We start from the raw sequence: 17,743 nt of genomic DNA, 5'->3' as shown, positions 1-17,743 counted from the left end.
AGAAGTTTCACAACCACCGGTTTGGGTGAGGAGACAAACACCGCTGTAGTTTGCTGACATGAAACTAAAAATACCCAGCTGCAAACAAAAGCCACCCTTTACAAGGCTGGCTTGGTGTCCTGAGGTTACATGTGGTAGTGCCAGGCCATACAACCATATTCTTGGCAAAGTGGCCGCCATAACAACTGCTCCAGGCCCAGCGGGGCAGAGGGGCCATTCTGTCCTGAGCTGTCAAGGAATCCCGCACCGGGCAGCCCTGCCTGTTTGACGGAAAGAACAGCTTTATGCTGTCGATCCAAATGCAGGCTAGAGGAATTCGGGGCTGCGTCTGGGTTAGATACACACTGAAAGAAGAATGCAGGAGGCAAAAAGAAAACACCAACCCTACAGCCCTGGAAGGAAATGTGTTTGCACCTCCCTCCCTTGCAATTATAAAAGCAAGTTACTGCTGTGACTATACTGAGAAAGGCAACTCGGAGGCGTGAAAAATGGATCTGGGAGCCGATGTGGCCCACTGGGAGCCTGCTGGGGGCTAGGGGTGGAGGACCATGGCTCCACGGGGAGACTCCCGTTACCCCGGAAGCTTCTTTGTAAGGTTTTACCTGTTGGGCTCCAGAGCGGAGCTGCGAACCCGGGGCCGCCACGGTCGAGGTCGTCCCTCCCTCCCCAGGTCTCAAACTTTCCTTCGCGCCCCTCGGAAGGGGCAAGCCTTGTCCCTCCCCGAATCCAGATTTCAGGTGTGGAACTTGTCTAAGCCACCGGGGACTGCGGGGAGGGGGCTCATTCCCACACGGCCCGGCGGGGCTCCGGATGCTCGGAACGCAGGAGGGGGGATGCAACCTGACGGTCAGTCCAGGACCCGACCAAAGTTTCCTCCCAAACTGCGGTGGCGGGCGCGACCCGGGAGCTCTGAGTCCCGCAGCACAGGGTCGGGAGCGGGGTTGCGGGGCGGGAGCAGGCCCCGGGGCACAAGCCGCAAGGTCAAGGCGGAGCTGGAGCCGAACCCCGGGGCAAACAGCTGGCGCCGGACCCCATCCGCAGCCTGGTGGAGGGGCAGTGCCGGGCACCCAACCTCTCCCTACACCTGCTCAGCGCGGTGCCGAGCCCCGGACACGTGGGAGCCTAGCCCCGGGCTCCCCAGCTCGCGGCGGCGACTGGCAACCTCGCCGGGGCGCGCACCCTTCGCCCCCGGCCCCCCCAACCAGGAAGAGGCAGCGCGCTGGGGCGCCGGGCGGCTGGCTCCCGGCGCCTCTTTCATCCTCGGACCTCGGCAGAAGCCGGGAGGGAGTTTCGTTCTCTTCAAACCGACCCTCCACCCTCGGCAGCTTCCCGCAACCTCTACCTTGCCCTGCTACCTCGCAGACAGACGGACAAGAGACACAAAGAAGAAAACAAAACAAAACAAAACTACCGCCCCTCGGGTCTCATCCTCCAGCCTGGAGCCGGGAGGACGAAGAACAGAGAGCACATCCTTCCTCCTCCTCCTCATCCGACTCGGGTATCCGGGCCGACTCGGTCAGCAAGGAACCCCGAGGTGGCCCATAGAGAAGAGGTAAGGTTGGAAGAGGCAGAAACCAGGCGGAGCGAGCGAGGGAGCAAAAGCGCGAGAGAGCAGAAAATAGCCAACAAAACCACGCTAACGCGCCCCCTACCTGGGTGCAACATACTTTGGAAATAGAAGATAACCAGGATAAAGGATCCCAAGCAAGTGGCCAGCACCATCCGGCAAATTCTGTTCATCCTCATCACTTCCAGCAGCCCCGGCTTCATGGCTTTGTCCTGGCTGCGGGGACCCGGGCGTCCGGGAGGCGCGCCCGGAGCGCAGGAGCGGGAAACCCGCCGCGCGGAGCGGAGCCCGGGAGGCGCAGGGCAGGGCTGGGCAGGGTTCGCAGGGAAGATAGGGTTGGCTTCACGGCCGCTCTCGGAGCCCCCAGCCCCGGGCAGGGGTGTGGAAGGCGCCGGAGTTGCTCTGGAAGTGCTGAGATGCGTGGACCCGCCGGCTGCGCGCTCTTGCTCCTCCCGCTGCTCCTCCTCGCCTCTCCGCCGCCGCCTCCGCCCCCGCCAGCAGCCGCCGCTGCCTCCTGGCGGGCCGGGCGGCTGGGGGGCGAGCGGTGGTGGTGCCGCCGCCGCTGCCGCTTTTCTGGCCGCTGTGGCTGTCGGACGGGCCCCCTCCCTCCTCTCCAAAGGCTACTTCATTGCGCTCCAAAGATCCACATATTCCGGAGCTGGGTTTTACCAAATGCAACTCACAGCCCCCGGAGAGGGGAGGGCGCCTGCGGAGAGCCGGGCGGAGGGAGGGACCCGAGCGCCGGGGCGGAGCGTCGCGCTCCCCCCGCCCCTACCCGGGATTTGGTCGCGTCCAGCTGTTTCCCGGGGAGCGCGGAGTGCGCGCCGCGCTCCCGCAGGGTCCCAAAAGCCCTCAGTCCCCGCCGGGCCGGCCGCAGTGTGGAGGTTGTGTGTCAGCGTTTCTATGACAAAACCCGGAGGAAAAAAATACGAATAAAATCGCCTCGGTGCTGCCACCCCCTCCTGCCGGCCTGTGAAGAGGGAGGTGGCGGGGTGCGGGTCGGGCACTGGAAGCGCGAAGGGGTCTGGCGGTACGCAATAATTTAAAATCCCTGGGCAAGGTAGCCGGGAAGTTGTCCCCAGCCCCCAGGGAGCAAGTGCCCTTTTCCCGAGTCTCAGAATAGGGTGGTTTGGGGGGGGGGGGGTTGTTTTGTTTTTTGGGGGTTTTGTTTTATTTTGTTTTTTCTTTCCAACGACAGCCCACCACGAGCGACGTTTTGGAAAGGGATTAAAGACGTCTGACTTCAGGTCAAGGTTAGGAAAACTGCATAATTCTCAGGGGTCAGGAGACAGCTGAGCTTTCCCCGGGATTTATGCAGTCTGACACTCACCCCGCCTCAACAGGGCAAAAGGGGATTTGGGGATTTTCGAAGTCTGATTTCGCAAAGGGTAGAGCTCCCTCCAAATCCTCCAAAGGGCAGAGTCTTAGCAGGGTGGACGGGAGAGGATGCCCCCACTAAGCCACTCCTCCCAGTACAACCAACTGCTGGAAAAAACCAAGCCCGCCTTAGCATTGGCAGGTAAATGGAAAGATTGGCGTTGCTTTCTTGTATTGAGTGAAGTGATTTAAAAATTCCAGTTCCATGTATTTAGATTGTTTAGCAGTCAAGCTGGATGCAGGTACACAGTGCAGAGATCACTGTCTCACCTACCTAGCACCAGCTGGAGAAAATCGGTTCCTATAGTCCACTTATCAAACTACTTAGTATGGAAGATCTAAAGGGTTATTTAAATTCCAACAATAATATATACCAGGAAAAAAAATTACTGTAAAGACTACAGTAAGTTTTGCGCATATTATCAAATCTTTACTACTATGAACGCAATTAGTGATGAAATAAGATAATGGGTCTTCCTATACCTCTCACACTGCAGGCATCTGATACTTATTGAATCTGAATGTAATGGGCCTTATCCTCCTCTCAATACATCAGAGATACAATTTGCAAACAGATACATGCAGCCAAAGCCACCTCGACAACCTCGGTTCCCTTCCCCGCAAAGTCTTCCTCCAGCAGTTGCTAAGCAGGGAAAGTAACAAAGTCAGCAGCCTTGCCTTTGATTACAGAAGACAATCAGTTATAGCACAATATGTAGCCGGTTTGTACTGTATTAATTTGTGCTTACTTGTGAATGAGCTGCTTACTAAAGGCAGCTGAGCTGAACAAGATCCAGTACAAAGTCATTCTCTAGTGATTCCCCCCACAGGAGATCAGGGATGGGAGCTGCCCTTACCCACCCACCTGCCCATCCTTGACCAAGGTAGAGATTCCCCGCAGGGAGGATAACTAGATGGGCACTTGCAGTGTTTGGCCTAGAACAGCAGGCTCTCCTTTAACTCCTAGTTTTATAGAGCAGGCTGGGATTTGCTCCCAGGTCACCCAACTGGTCCCTTGCCTGCCAAGGCACAGACCACACTGTACCTGTACAAAAGCCTGGACACACATAAGGCAGTCTGGGAGGTCTCAGGGCCAAGGGAGAGGTCAGAAGCCTAATCCCTGGTGGGTCATGGTGAGTTGAGTTGGCCCACCTGGTGAGGAAGGATGGTGAAACATGCCCAGCATACATTTCTGCATTCTCACAGTCAGGAATGGGCGCAAACATACAGTGAGGGATGAGGTTCTGACAGGTGAACTACCACCTCTTCCAAGAAGCCTTCCCTGATTTCTCACCTGAAGTGGCCTCTTTCCTCCTCTGTGTTCATAACACTAGGTCCGAACCCCTCCTGGGTCACTGTACCTACTAAGATGAGTTTTATTCATCTCTGTTTCTCTCTAGTGCTCGGCAGAGCGACTGACACCTGGTAGGTAAAAATAAATCTGAGATGGAGAGGTGATACCTTCTCGGGCTAGGAAGTTAAATTAGATCCCCTCTAAAATCTATGGTCATGGTCAGTGCTAGTGGTCTGCAGTTCTGTTGTTCTGTGCCCCTAGGGGTGAGAGAAAAGTTCTATTTCTTGTCTCCTCATCACACAGTAATAAACTTCCCAACCACAAGTACAGTCATTGCTTTCTTTCCATTTTTATCCTAACAAAACTTTGTTGTATCTTTTATGCATGCTACATGATAAATATCAACCAGATAAAGGACAGTGTTGACTGATAAGACTGAGGAGAAACGAGATTTGATGTTCTGAATTTTGAAGAGAGGTCAGTGGAAGGCTGCCTCTCAAATCAAGTTTTTTGTTTTCCAAGTGTAGCAGTCAGGGCAGGTGTGGTTACGCTGCAATAACAAACAAGCCCTAACTTCAGTGGCTTAAAACAACCAGAGCTTAGGTCTCGCTCCACCACATGTCTGCCGTGGGTCAGCAGAGGGGCTAAACATGTGGAATACCACGTACAGGATGAGGCCGAAGCAGCCCCCACCTAGAACTTGGCCGGTTGCAAAGCCTGAGGAAAGAGGGTGTCTCGCAGGTCTGACCCCAACAATTCAGTGATCCAACCTAGAAGGAGCACGTGTCACTTCTGCTCATCACGTATCAACCAGAACTACTCACCCACTGCTCCACATCCCATCCAGGCCAGGAAGTCAGAGAGCCCAAAGCATTTGGGAAAGAGTCTTCCTGGGGCTTCCCTGGTGGCGCAGTGGTTGAGAATCTGCCTGCCAATGCAGGGGACACGGGTTCAATCCCTGGTCTGGGAAGATCCCACATGCCGCGGAGCAACTAGGCCCGTGAGCCACAACTACTGAGCCTGCGCGTCTGGACCCTGTGCTCCGCAACAAGAGGCCGCGACAGTGAAAGGCCCGTGCATCGCCATGAAGAGTGGCCCCCGCTCGCCGCAACTAGAGAAAGCCCTCGCACAGAAACGAAGACCCAACACAGCCAAAAATTAATTAATTAATTAATTAATTTAAAACAAAATCCGCCTGACAATGCAGGGCACACAGGTTCGAGCCCTGGTCCCAGAAGATCGCACATGCCACAGAGCAACTAAGCCCATGTGCTACAACTACTGAGCCTGAGGCTCTAGAGCCCGCAAGCCACAACTACTGAAGCCCGTGCACCCTAGAGCCCGTGCTCCGCAACAAGAGAAGCCACCGCAATGAGAAGCCCACGCACCACAACGAAGAGTAGCCCCCGCTCACCACAACTAGAGAAAGCTCGCACGCAGCAATGAAGACCAAACACAGCCATAAATAAATAAATAAATACATTTATATAAAAAAAAAAGAAAGAAAGAAAGAAATAGTCTTCCTGGCTGCAACCCTTCATCCCTCCTCAGACCTTATTTTCCTTTATTTTTCTAAATTCCCTTTTACCCCAAGAGTTTCTGCATTTCAACACCGGGCTCATCGTGGGGCCTGGCTAAACCCTGGTTGATTGTGAGGCATGAATCTTGCTCTCCAAGTGAAACAACATACAAATGAATCTGGGGTCTATTTCAAAACCTGGCGTGGCCCCTGAACACGATGTTGAGGAGAAAGTTCTACGTGTGTGGATGATCTTGGAAAACTCAGAGAAGAGGAAGAAACAGATGCAAAATCAGAATTCCGCCTTGTGTCTGCCATCAGCAGCGAACCGACAGATATTTGCCAAGTCCGCCAATACCTGCAGGCTGAGCTCTACCTCGTTCCTGTAGGTGATGCCTTCAATGTACTGTCTTGTTCAGATCTTGCAGAACTGGCGCCAGTTTCTGCACTTTGTTGGAGAGAGATGTGGGCCTCGGGCACTGGTAGACAGAGAGCTCTTTTGCATCCTTGGGGAAGTGGGGGCATGTCTTGGGCCAACATCAGCCAGGGGCCCCAGACTGGCTCCTCCCAGGATGGGCTTTGCCTGTTTGCATCTCTCTGGCACCTCCAGCACAAAGTACACTCACTTAACCGGAGCACAGTAAATATTTGTGGAGTTGAATCAGAAACCATGTGCCCACAGCATGTGGAGATCTTAGGGTACAACTCTTTTTCAGGTAGGTAAACCACAAGGACACAAGTGGGTTACTCATGACATGGCTCTGAGCGAGGCTCTTCTTCCCTGGCCTTTCAGAACAAGGTGGGGACGAAAGAAAGGACAGAAGAAGCGATAGAGAAAGAGAGAGGAAAGGAGAGAGGGAGGGAAGAAAATAGGGGAGGGAGGAGAGGAAGGAGGGAAGAAAGAGGCGCTATTATTCTGTTTCACTTTCTGATGCTGCCTTTGCCCTTCCACCCAGTTCAGGCCCAAGAGACTCCTCTCCCTCCCTTACTGAGGAAGGAGGTCTGTCAGACCCTCGGACCCTTGGGCACTACCCCAAGCCCCCTCCAACTGCCCTCTAGGTGGCCTCAAGCACCCTCCTCATCTCCACGCGCAGCCCAGAAATCAGCTCCCCGAACTTCTCATCCCTCTCCAGGATTTCTTAACTGGGGGTCCCTGGTCACCACCCAAACTCCCATCCAGATGACCCAAAGCCCTCCAGCCCCAGTCAGATGGTCTCGCCCACCCCCCTGCCCTCCCTGCACCCCTGTTCCAGCATGGTCACAGAGGGAGTCATCGTTCACATGGCGTCTAAAGTGCTTTATGCATTTCCCTCACCACAAGCCTCCAGATGGGGACCATTCTTATCCTCATTTACAGAGGAGAAAACTGAGGCAGAGAAAGATGACATACCCAGGGTCACGGGGCTGCTGCTGGCAGATCCAAGGTCTAAAAGCCAGAAGCCAGGCAGCGGCGGTGGGTCCAGGGTCCCCTCTCTTCTCTTCCCAGACTGCCAGTGGGGCTGAGGGCTCAGACAGACCAGGTGGACCTGTGTGACCTGCAGCAGGTCACTTCACCCCCCTGAGCCCTACCTTCTCCACCTATAAAATGAAGGCAGCTGCCTCAAAGGACAGAACACCGAAGAGGATGACATGGCACTCAGTGACTGTTGGGTGCCTTCACTGGTTTTTTTTTCCCTTTTCACCTCTGCTAGTCCCTCCTTGTGCCCCTCCTCAGTGACAACAGGAGCATTTCTTAAGCACCCTTTGACATTAGCGGCATGGTAATTTATTGAAATATTCATTTGTGCTTGCTCTGGTATTCTTTACTTCTTCGCTCCTCCATTTCAAGCAGGCTTTGTGCTACCCTGCCTGAGGGATTTAATAAAGACATTCTTGGGGAAAAATTTTAAACTCTGGAAGAGATAATGCTGAGCAGTATTCCATGATAATCAATGTCCTACAATTTATCTATCCATTGGTTGATGGACATTTGCACTGTTTCCAATTTTGATATTGGAAATGATGTTTCCAATCATGATGTTGCAATGAATATTTGCATATAAGTCTTTGTATGAACAAATGTTTTCATTTATCTTGGGCAACTACCTAAGACACTCTATGAGACTATGTCTTCTTCAAAGTGACTGTACCCTTTTGCGTTCCCACCAGCAAGGTAGGAGAGTCCCACATCCTGGTCAGAACTTAGTGTTGTTGGTCTTTTTGATCTTAGCCATTCTACTGAGTGTGCAGTAATATCTCATTGTAGTCTTAATTACATTTCCCTGATGATTAGTGATGTTGAGCATCTTTTCACGCATTTCTTGATCATTCAGAAATTGTCCTTTCTGAAATATCTGATCAAATCTTGTGCTGGGGCTTCCCTGGTGGCGCAGTGGTTGAGAGTCCGCCTGCCGATGCAGGGGACACGGGTTCGTACCCCGGTCCGGGAAGATCCCACATGCCGCGGAGCGGCTGGGCCTGTGAGCCATGGCCGCTGGGCCTGCGCGTCCGGAGCCTGTGCTCCGCAACGGGAGAGGCCACAACAGTGAGAGGCCCGCATACCGCAAAAACAAACAAAAAAATCTTGTGCTGTTTTTCTTTCATTGAGTTCTTTCTTTTTTTTTTTCATTAGTTGTAATACTATTAAATTCTTTATGTATTCTGGATACCAACCTTTCTTCAGATATATGTTTTTATATATTTTTTTCTCAGTCTGCTTGCCTTTTTGTTTTTCTTAACTGCCTTTTGAAGAGCAAAAGTTTTGAAAACTGACGCAGTCCATTTTATTAATTGTTTCTTTGATGGTTCATGTTTTCTGCGTTCTGTTAAAGAAATCTTGGCCTAACTCAGTGCCACAAAGATTTTTTTCTTGTAGCTTCTTGAAGAAAGTGTCATACTTTTGGCACTTAGGTTTAGGTCTTTGATCCATTTTGAGTGAATGTTGGTGTACGGTATGAGGTAAACATGGGGGTCTTTTTTTTATATATACAGATATCCAGTTGTTCCAGTACCGTTTTATATTATTATTATTTTATCCCATGTTGTACAATTAAAGTATGCCACCTCAGGATATAAATCCCCATAGGCCTGGTGCAGTCCTCAAGACATTAATAATAGGACTCCAAGAATGTTGTAGAAAAGCATGATTGAGTTCATCTTTCTCCCCTGAATCCCTTGGGATGTCCTGTACTGTCTCCCTACCATCTGTGTCCTTCCATGAGTTAACAGAGGCAAAAAAAAAACAGCCACTTCCTTGGTCCACTGTTAGACATGAGGTTACATCACTGAAAAACCTCATTGGGCACTTATTCAACGTGTCTATTTCCAGTGGTCTCTGAGCTCTGGGACCGCTGGGACCATTCCTGTATCATGTCTAACATGACAGTATAGACACTAGGCAGTGTAGAAATATGTATTAAATGAATGATATCATTTTTACCTAGCAGCCTGGCGAAGATTATAAAATATTGATGATAACCAGCGCTGGGAAGGGTATGGAGAAAAGAGAAGCCATATACACTGATGGCGGAAGTGATTTTTTTTTTTTTTTTTTTTTTTTTTTTTTTGCGGTACGCGGGCCTCTCACTGCTGCAGCCTCTCCCGTTGCGGAGCACAGGCTCCGGACGCGCAGGCTCAGCGGCCATGGCTCACGGGCCCAGCCGCTCCGCGGCATGTGGGATCTTCCCAGACCGAGGCACGAACCCGTGTCCCCTGCATCGGCAGACGGACTCTCAACCACTGCGCCACCAGGGAAGCCCGGTGGAAGTGATTTTTAAATTGATATAACTTTTATAACACTTATGAAAAGTAATCCAGCAATAATTAAACTAAAACCACTAAGAGATCCAGAGCATTCCTGTGCTTAGCTGTGCTAAAATCACCTGAGTGTCTGATAATTAGGGTTTGATTAAACGAACTGTAAAACCTCCACACGATGAAATAGTCTACAGCCACTAAAAAGGAAAATGACTAAATCAATAAAGATGTTAAAACACAGTGTGTGTATCTGCTCTTGTTTTCAGATAAACAAGTATAAATTTATTTATATACAAATATATTATACAGCAAAGTATTAATAGTAGGTATTCCTGGGTATTGAGTTTTTTAAATTGATTTACTATATTCTCTAACTATTTTTTAAAGAGTACATATTCTTTTTCAAAAGGAAAACTGTACAGCTCTTTTCATTTTCAGAGGGAAAACTATTCTGTCTAAAAAAAGGAGAATATGTTTCTTAAATGACCAAAACCCAGGTAAACCCCTACCTCCTCCATGATGCTTTCCCTACTTGCTTTAGCTTACAGAGATCTCTTCCTGCTTGTAAGAGTTAGACCCCTCCTCTATAATTTAGCATGTCTACGCTGTCGTACAGGTGCGAGTCATTTGGTGAGCTATGCCCCATCTCCTGGGACACACTGCATAAGCTCAGGGAGGGGGACATTGGGACCTGTTGCCACAGACCTGTTGCGATGCTGGACACATAGCAGATGACCCTCGAGAACTGCCAGTTAATTTCCTGATACGTTACAATGGGCTCCTGTTGCTATCTGCCTCGGGCCAGACACTGCTAACATGTGACACCCACCACCATTAACCCTCATCTCAGTCACACAAGGACAGTGTGAGCATCCCATTACACAGATGACAAAACTGAGCCTCAGATTAAGGGACTTGCTCACATTTGCGCAGCTGTTATGTGCGGGTGGGAGGTGGGATTTGAACCACAGTTATGTGGCACGAAGACCCATGCTTCAGAGTGAATCAACCACGTCTATCCGCTCTTCAAACATCGAACAGCACCTCGCCTAGACTTCTCATCAAGGTTATGCCTAATCAGGATCAACCCTTTGAGGAGCTTGGGGACAGAGGTCATATAAGCACACAGGAGTTGGGGGACAGGCAATCAGGAGTTAACAGAGAGATGTTTCCACTAGTCATCTGGATTTTCGCCTTTGCACTCACAGACATGCTCACTTTCAGAGCCTTTCCTAGTGCAGGTCAAATCTCAGTGACTTTTAAACCAGGGTTTAACATTCTGTCTTGCCCCCCTCTCCTCTCTCCCTTCAACAGTTGTTTAGATGGGAGGATAAGATGAGTCTGCCTAAAAGATTGGCTCAAACAATATTCACCTTCATCTTTTTTTTTCTTTTTTGCCCTGGGGTGTAGTGAAAAACCATGCTTCTCAGAGTTGTTTATGACCCTCTCTGGAGATGAAAGGGCTCTCTACAAACCTACTGACCCAAAAGTGTTGTGAGGTGGCAGGACACAAAAAAAGGAATTATCTAAATATTCAGAGTTAGAGATGTTTTTCCATAAAACAATCTCTTGCGTTATGTGGGCAGCGTGAAAAATACTTGTTAAATATTCATCTCCAAAATATAAAACTCCTGTATGTCAGAGGAAAAAGAACAAAGGTAAACAGCAAGTAAAAATGTGATGGAAATATTCATTGAAAAAGAGAGAGAGAGAGGAAGGGAGGGAGGAAGGAAGGAAGGAAGGAGGAAAGAAAAATGAAGGGTGAAACTATTATATATAAAAAGCTCATGTGAGCAGCTAATAACACCACCAAGACCCCAACAGACACTTGAACAAAAAACATGGATGGAATTCTTCATATAGACAGACAGGAAATATAACTGGATAATAGAACATGGGGAAAGTTACAACATCAGTAATTTAAGCGAAGCAAACCAAAACAGACAACACCATTTTAGTGTATCAAAGTGGCAAAGGTTTGTGTGAAATGATACATTTTCCTTGAAGCAACTGGAACAACCACTCTGGGAGTACAGGTGTCCTTTATCCCAGCAGTGGGGCTGAGGCACGGAGTGTGGTTACCTACAACCTATAAAGTATGATGGCCGCCAGTCATCCGCTGCAACCCACTACAGACAGCAACAGGGATGGCTTTACTGGAGCAAACCCTGAGGGGCTTGTTTGCAGTTGAGTGGGCACCTAGCTGTTTCTCTGACCCTCCTGGATTTCTGCGAGCTACTGAACAGTCTTTAAAATACTCACGATCCTCTTAAGCTAGCAGAGTAGTTGCCTCTAACCAAGAACTCTGAGTGATACATACTTGACTTTCCAAAGCTTACTTTCCCCACAGGAAAATGCAAGGAATGATGCATATTTCTAAGTGAAAAAAGCCAATCACTGTATGATTCCAACTATATGACATTCTGAAATTGGCAAAACTATGGAAACAGTAAAATGATCAGTGGTTGCCAGGGGTTGGGGGGAGGGAGCACAGAGGATTTTTTAGGGCAGTGAAAATACTCTGTATGATACCATAATGGGAGATACATTTGTCTAAACCCATAGAATATACAACAACAAGAGCGAACCCTAATGGAAACTACATACTTGGGGTGATTATGATGTATCAGTGCAGCTTCGTCAGTGGTGATAAATGTCCTGCTCTGGTGTGGGTGTGGATAATGGGGAGGTGATGCATGAGTGGGGGCAGGTATACGGGACGTATCTGTACTTTCCACTCAGCTTTGCTGTGAACCTTGAATTGCTCTAAAAAATGGTCTTAATTTTAAAAGGACACCTTTATTTATTTTTTAATTAGTTTGGTTTTTTTTTTTTGGCTGTGCCACTTCTTGCAGGATCTCAGTTCCCCGACCGGGGACTGAGCCTGGGCCATGGCAGTGAAAGCCCAGAATCCTAACCACTAGGCCACCAAGGAACTCCCTAAAAGGACATCTTTAAATTATAGGAAAAAATTATGCTTCAAAGAATTGCAAAGATGGGACTACGTCAACTTTAAGATGCTGGGGTGATTCTCGAATTGAAAGCTGGTAATTCTAGGTTCCTGTAGATGAGTCAGAGCAATGCCATCGATATTAGGAACTGAAACAGAGATCCTTTTGAACATGACCTCTACTGAGAGTGGGGGAGGTGGGGGGCGACTTACCTCAAAGCGATGTTTCTCAAAAAAGAGCAGGTTGAATGTTGGGGGCTGGCAAACAACAATCACCTTGGAAGACAAACGTTATTTTGCGGAGTCAAACTTTTAATATTCAAGACGTGAAATAATCTCATTATGATAATGACAAACCCAGGGCTCTGAAAATGAAATTAAGAATGCTTCTCGGCAAGAGAGAGCAGCGAGGAGTAATTGTACACAGCAGGGTGTGAATTTTCAGAGCCATGGGAGCGGGAGTTACTATGCTCACATGAGATGCTTCAGAGACAGCGCGGTGCCGGGACTCAGAGGCAGGAGTTCTGATCCGAGGTCGGCCACCAGCCGATCATGTGGCTTAAAGCAAGTCATTCTCCTTCCCTGGGTCTCAGTAGCCACCTGAGATAAAGCCAGAGAAATGCAATATCCAGATACCTAAGTGTTTGTTAGGATCTGTTAAGTAAAAGGACTCAGGTAGTAATACTCAGCGGTAACATTCTCTGGGCGGAAAGGATCCATCTCTTCTCCCTGCTTTTAATTGCAAGGTCAGCGCCATTTGGACAAGAACACGTCTCCTCTTGAGTAGTACTAGGCTACGCTCAATAGTGTTGAACTTCAACAAAATCAGTCATCCAATGCTACCTACCATTTAGGTGACCCCTGACCAAGCAACTCTATTAGCCAGCGACATTTGGGTTAAGAAATCCAACTCCAGGGCTTCCCTGGTGGCGCAGTGGTTGGGAGTCCGCCTGCCGATGCAGGGGACACGGGTTCGTGCCCTGGTCTGGGAAGATCCCACGTGCCGCAGAGCGGCTGGGCCCGCGAGCCATGGCCACTGAGCCTGCGTGTCCGGAGCCTGTGCTCCGCAACGGGAGACGCCACAGCAGTGAGAGGCCCGCGTACCGCAAAAAAAAAAAAAAAAAAAAAAGACATCCAACTCCAACTAGGGTGAACCAAAAGGGACATTTACTGGCTCCTGTAATTGGGACCTTCAAGGGGCAAAGCCGGCTTTAGGCATGACTGGATTCAAGGTTTCAAGCACTGTCTTGAGGACAATGTCTCTTTCTAGAGCTCTGCTCACCTATGTGTCGTCCTTATTCTCAGGTGGCTGCCACCTGCTCCAGGCTTACCTGCTTCAGCTCTGCACCCACGGTGGAAACTGCCTGCCTCCTTCCCAACAGCCCCAGCAAGAGTCCAGCGCTTCTTTCTGCTGGGCCCAGCTGTGGTCACGTGCTCATCCCCTCACCTGTCACTGGGACAGAGAATGTGGTATTCTCATTGGCCAGGCCTGGATAACATGTTCATCTGGGAGCCAGATGTGGGGGCAGCCCCACCCACATCACAAGAAGCAAGGAGGGGGCAGGGTGGCTCCCCAGAGGCAACCACCCCAAGGGGCTGAGACGGATTCTGCTACAAGAAGGAATGCTACATGTATGCGTTTCCTATTGCTTCTGTAACAAATTTCCACAAACTTAGTGGCTCAAAATAGCACAGATTTGTCATCGTACAGCTCTGGAGGTCAGAAATCCAAAAGCAGTCTCAGTGGGCTAAAATCAAGGTGTCATCAGGGCTGTGGCACTTCCGGAGGCTCTGGGAAGAATCCGTCTCCTTGCCTTCTTCTAGCTTCTGGAGGCCACTTGCATTCCTTAGCTTGCGGCCTGTCCTCCATCTTCAAAGCCATTGCACAGCATCTTCCAATCTCTCTCTCTGACTCTCACTCTTATGTCTGCCTCTTAATAAGGACCCTAGTGATTAAACTGAATCCACCCAGATAATCAGAATAATCTTCCCATCTCAAAATCCTTAACTCAGTCACACCTGTAAATATGTTACCTTCTATGGTAACATATTTACAGGTTCCATAGATTAGGATTGGACATCTTTGGGGGCCATTATTCAGACGACCACACTGCATGGGAAAGAACAGATTTTTTTTTTCTTTTTACCGCATCTGTCCATGCTCTGCCATGAACCAGCCCCCTTTTCGTCTCAGTTTATCTGTACAATGAATACGCTTACGTCAACGGCTGAGTTGTTGTGATATAATGTTCGTAAAAGCACATTTACATCGTGAAGCATCATACAAATGCAAGTGATCATTTCTGGAATGAAATGCGGGGATGTTAAATTTCACCCACCTTTGCAGCCAGCCATGCCTTGTGTACCACGAGGCTTCCCTCCCTGTGGAAGAAAGGTCTCATCTAAAGCAAAAATGTCATTCATCAGCTTTGAGTCATGAAGTAGCACTGGAAGCCAGGATTTGCCAAGAGAGAAAAGGACTGTCTATATTTCTTTAGCTCCCATTGACCCGTTAGCAACAACCAGGCCAGGTGGCCCAGATGCCAGAGTTTCCTCCACATATGATGTTGTGACCCAGAAGACATGGGAAGCCACCTGTTCCCACCTCAGTGGACTGTGGGAAGAAGAGAAAAGAAGACAGAGGGAGTAGTTCAAATGCCAGAACTTTGTACCGCCTTCCACCTCTGCCTTGGGACCCAGCCAGAGATGAATGATCAGACCCAAGGGGCATACTGGACTCTAGCAGGAGGAGGGTCATGCCATATTTTCCCATAAGTAACTTGGAGCAGAGGGGTGGAAAGGAGTCCAGCACAGGGTGGCAGCAACAGTAGAAGGATGCGTCTGACAGGCGAGGTGGCCTGCCACACCACTCCTAGCTTCCTGTGGCCTGTGTGGGATATGCATGGCTTCAGAAAGCAAGTCGTTCCAACGGAACCTGGAACCTATTGTGATGCGGTGGTCACTGATCCAGAAAAGACACATGTGGATCCGAGGCCCTGTGCGGAAAAGAGTTAATGTAGCTGACCTGAGAGTATTTGCAAGGGTGGCCCTTGGCTGCCATCTGAGAATCTGGATTTGGAGAGGGCTCTCACCATCCCCAGAACAGAAAACAGTGGCTCGCTACGCCAAAACTCTTTGTATTAACAATATGGTTTATGCAGACCTCTGCCTTCCTTCTGGAAGTCTGGAAATTTGGTACATGCTAGGCAAAGGGTCCCTACATGACTGGCCCCAGTAAAGTCCCTGGACTCCTAGGCTCAGTGGAGCTTCCCTGATAGACACCGTTTCACACGTTTTGTCACAACTCACTGCTAAAGCAGTTAAGAGTATCCTGTGTGACTCCACTGGGAGAAGGCTCTGGACTCTTTTTTTTTAATAAATATTTATTTTTTATTTATTTATTTTTGACTGCATTGGCTCTTCGTTGCTGTGTGCGGGCTTCCTCCAGTTGCAGCGCCCGGGGGTTTCTCTTCGTTGAGGTGCGTGGGCTTCTCATTGCGGTGGCTTCTCCTGTTGTGGAGCACGGGCTCTAGGCGCATGGGCTTCAGTAGTTATGGCACGCGGGCTCAGTAGTTGTGGCTCGCGGGCTCTAGAGCGCAGGCTCAGTAGTTGTGGCGCACGGGCTTAGTTGCTCCACGGCATGTGGGATCTTCCCAGACCAGGGCTCAAACCCGTGTCCCCTGCATTGGCAGGTGGATTCTTAACCACTGCACCACCAGGGAAGTCCCAAGTTAGGAATTTTTTATTAAGCTTTCCTTTTTTATTCATTATCCTTAATAAATCCCTACAAATCTTCATAGGGAAATTATATTTACAGATAGATCCATAAAAAATTCACAGTTTTGGCTTGACCGTGGAGAGTCAAGTTTGTCTTTATCCATCTGTGTCCAGGTAAGTCAACCGTAAATACCTTCAGATTTTAAAGTTTTGTAAGTAGGAAAAAATTCCCTGAAATCCAAGGCCATTCCATAAATCAGTGCCTGAGGAATATTGGCCTAGTAGACCTAAGAAGTTCCCGCCAGCTCTAACGTGCTGTGATTTTTCATATGGAATTCACTCAAGACAGGTGTCTGGATCCGAAAGTTCCTTTCCAATGCTATAATTTCATGTTTCTTAGATTGTATAAATCCCTCTTTAATACTCTCATTTTTACATACACACACACACACACACACACACACACAAACACACATGCTTTTAAATTTAAATGCTTTTAAATTCTTCTTTCATATTTTAGGGGAAAATGCAAGAATGAAATACTTAAAGAAAAGCCAAAATACCAAAGTTTGGACAAACTAAATAAATAAAAGAAGGAAAAGTGATGGGGAAAAAAAAAAGGGAAAAATTTTTTTGTTCCTCCAATCTCAAAAACATAAACTCCACCCACGCAAGGGCCTCAACTGCCTTGTTTAGAATTAGTTCTCCACCCTGACAGAGTAGGTACTCAATAAATATCTGTTAAATAAATGAATGAATTTATCAATTCATTTTATCATCAACACGTCTGGAACTGAACTTATCAATTCATTATCATTAGTGTTCCCTGTGCTTCCCATGCACACAAGCTGCTGCTATGTTAAGGCAGTTGTTTCTTTGCTACAGAGACACAGAGGCAACAATTCATTTTTCCTGAGGCCTCATCAAGAAAGACAGGGGAACAGTTTGGACTTTCAAAGGAAGCTGTGTTTGGCCCCGACTTTACTGCCAGGAACTGGCTCTAAGTGAACAGGGGAAGAGCTTGTGCTAACACGCTCTATGGAAGTTTCTGTAACGAGTCTCTAGGGTGGCAGCCACAGTTCAGGCAGGGTGGTCTGTAGTGGTCAAGATCACCGTCTCCTTTCCAGGTCTGCTACTTGCTGGCTGTGTCAGTGTAGTCTTAGGCAAATTCTCCAACCCCCTTGTGCCTTGGTTTCCTTGTCTATAAATTGACAATTATCATAGCCCCTCCCTCGAGGGTGTTGAGATGATTAAATGAGTTAAAATAATATAAAGCACCTTTTAAGCTGGTGTGGACAAAAAAAATGTTGCCTGCCAAACCAGTAAACAATGAATGTTGCCTGCCATCAAGCCATCAACCACTGCAGCTGCCCCCCCACCGTGTGCCCTCAGGGGAACTCAGGGTGGATTAAAACAGGACACTGGCGCTAGATATTTAAGATGCATGCTTAAGGAATAATTTCAATGAGCCTAGATTCTTGCATCTTCCCATACACAAAGAAGCACTAAAATCATTAACTGGAGATGTCTGTTTTGGGGGATTAGCAGTAATCTTTCAATGTTTGACTACATGGTTTTTTCTTT

General features: G+C 48.6%; 1 protein-coding gene across 6 annotated transcripts in view; it reads right to left on the bottom strand.

Moving 5' to 3' along the window:
• Positions 1–2,294, bottom strand: part of CHST11 (carbohydrate sulfotransferase 11) — a 288,364-nt gene extending 286,070 nt beyond the window's left edge. For 2 of the 6 annotated variants that reach the window (XM_067697796.1, XM_067697798.1), the window contains exon 1: positions 1,653–2,294. In XM_067697796.1, the coding sequence (XP_067553897.1) occupies positions 1,653–1,770 (118 nt within the window). In that variant the 5' untranslated portion in view covers positions 1,771–2,294. Of the gene's footprint in view, positions 1–1,411; positions 1,563–1,652 lie in introns of those variants that run through there. The other 4 variants (XM_067697797.1, XM_067697799.1, XM_067697800.1 and 1 more) reach the window with 3 other exon arrangements.
• Positions 2,295–17,743: the final 15,449 nt, after the last annotated feature.

This window comes from Pseudorca crassidens, chromosome 11, assembly GCF_039906515.1.
Source record: "Pseudorca crassidens isolate mPseCra1 chromosome 11, mPseCra1.hap1, whole genome shotgun sequence".
NCBI classification, from domain to species: Eukaryota; Metazoa; Chordata; class Mammalia; order Artiodactyla; family Delphinidae; genus Pseudorca; species Pseudorca crassidens.
Note: the sequence above shows the minus strand (reverse complement) of the source record. Positions and strands in the feature narration are given on the sequence as shown.